At 45.8% G+C, this 1,108-nt stretch overlaps 1 protein-coding gene across 1 annotated transcript in view; it reads left to right on the top strand.

Moving 5' to 3' along the window:
* Positions 1 to 9: 9 nt before the first annotated feature.
* The window catches only part of SUGP1 (SURP and G patch domain containing 1), a gene marked incomplete at its 5' end in the record, with an annotated part of 20,063 nt that continues 18,964 nt past the window's right edge, over positions 10 to 1,108 (top strand). The window contains 2 exons of the mRNA XM_009324955.1: positions 10 to 188; positions 803 to 906. Of these exons, the coding sequence (XP_009323230.1) occupies positions 10 to 188; positions 803 to 906 (283 nt within the window). The remainder of the gene's footprint in view (positions 189 to 802; positions 907 to 1,108) is intronic.

Below are 1,108 nucleotides of genomic sequence, written 5' to 3'. Positions count from 1 at the left end.
CCCCCTTCTCCCGGGGGGAAAGCGAGCCGGTGGTTTGGGGTCGCGCAGTCTAAATCGGCCAAGACGAACGTGAACATCCTTCACCAAGAGGAGCTGATAGCGCAGAAAAAGAGAGAAATCGAGGCCAGGCTGGAGCAGCAGGCGAGACAGAATTACCTGAGCATACAGCAGCTACCTCTGTTTGGAGAGTACGTGTGAATTACGGTGCTTTTAGACGGGAGCTTCGCTGGCAGAAGACGGGCATGTCTGCCAAATGACACTGAAGAGACAAGCTTTACAAAGCTCTTGCGCTTGGAGGCAAATACTGAGGAAGCTGAAATTGATAATTGAGTAGCTAAAGGTTGGAGTAGGATACTTGCGCTCTAATTGACCTAGTCAGATTTTTCAGATACTAGAGTGAACAGATACATGCTAACAGCAATCATATATTTTCAAGAGTCTTCTTACACTTTATTTCTGCTTCCTATTTGTTACCTTTCTTATAATCGTGACTCTTAAGAGTTAGCACAGTTCTACAGTTAAATGCTTGCCTGGGGTTCTTGGAAGCAGGGTAGTGTAACAGAGCAAGTAGAAACCCTGTTTCAGTGGGGCAGTAAAGGAGCCAGGTGGAGGGCTTGGGTAAATGCTGTAAGCAGCAAGCTGAACGGTTCTTGTGCTTTTGAAAAGCTGGGTGTGTTTTCAGCGTAGATGAGAGAGATTAGTAGTCGTGAGCATTTGTCATGTTTTCTGTTCAAAATAAATGCATGTGAGGGGGCTGGGGAGGATGATGAGTACCATCACCTACTTTTCTTTTTCTGTTCAGAGATGACGGTACTGACAATGAAGCCTGTGTTTCCAACAAGTTTGTTAATGATGGCAGTTTCCTCCAGCAGTTTCTCAAGCTGCAGAAGGAAAAGTCAAGTGCTGGTAGGTCGACTTATGAGCAACAGGAGGCCTTCCTTCTCCTGGTGATACCAGCTTTGTGTGAGCTGCCTCCATGTATGTTCACTTTAGAAACCCTGCTATGAGCTGTTACCAGTACGAGTAAGTTCTAAAGCAGCGATGACCTCTTTAAATTTGGATTAAAGTCTTTCTTCAAGACGCGATAGGGAGGTTTGCCCTCTTTCCC

This window comes from Pygoscelis adeliae, unplaced genomic scaffold, assembly GCF_000699105.1.
Source record: "Pygoscelis adeliae isolate BGI_AS28 unplaced genomic scaffold, ASM69910v1 Scaffold726, whole genome shotgun sequence".
NCBI classification, from domain to species: Eukaryota; Metazoa; Chordata; class Aves; order Sphenisciformes; family Spheniscidae; genus Pygoscelis; species Pygoscelis adeliae.
This window is presented reverse-complemented; position numbering and strand designations above follow the sequence as displayed.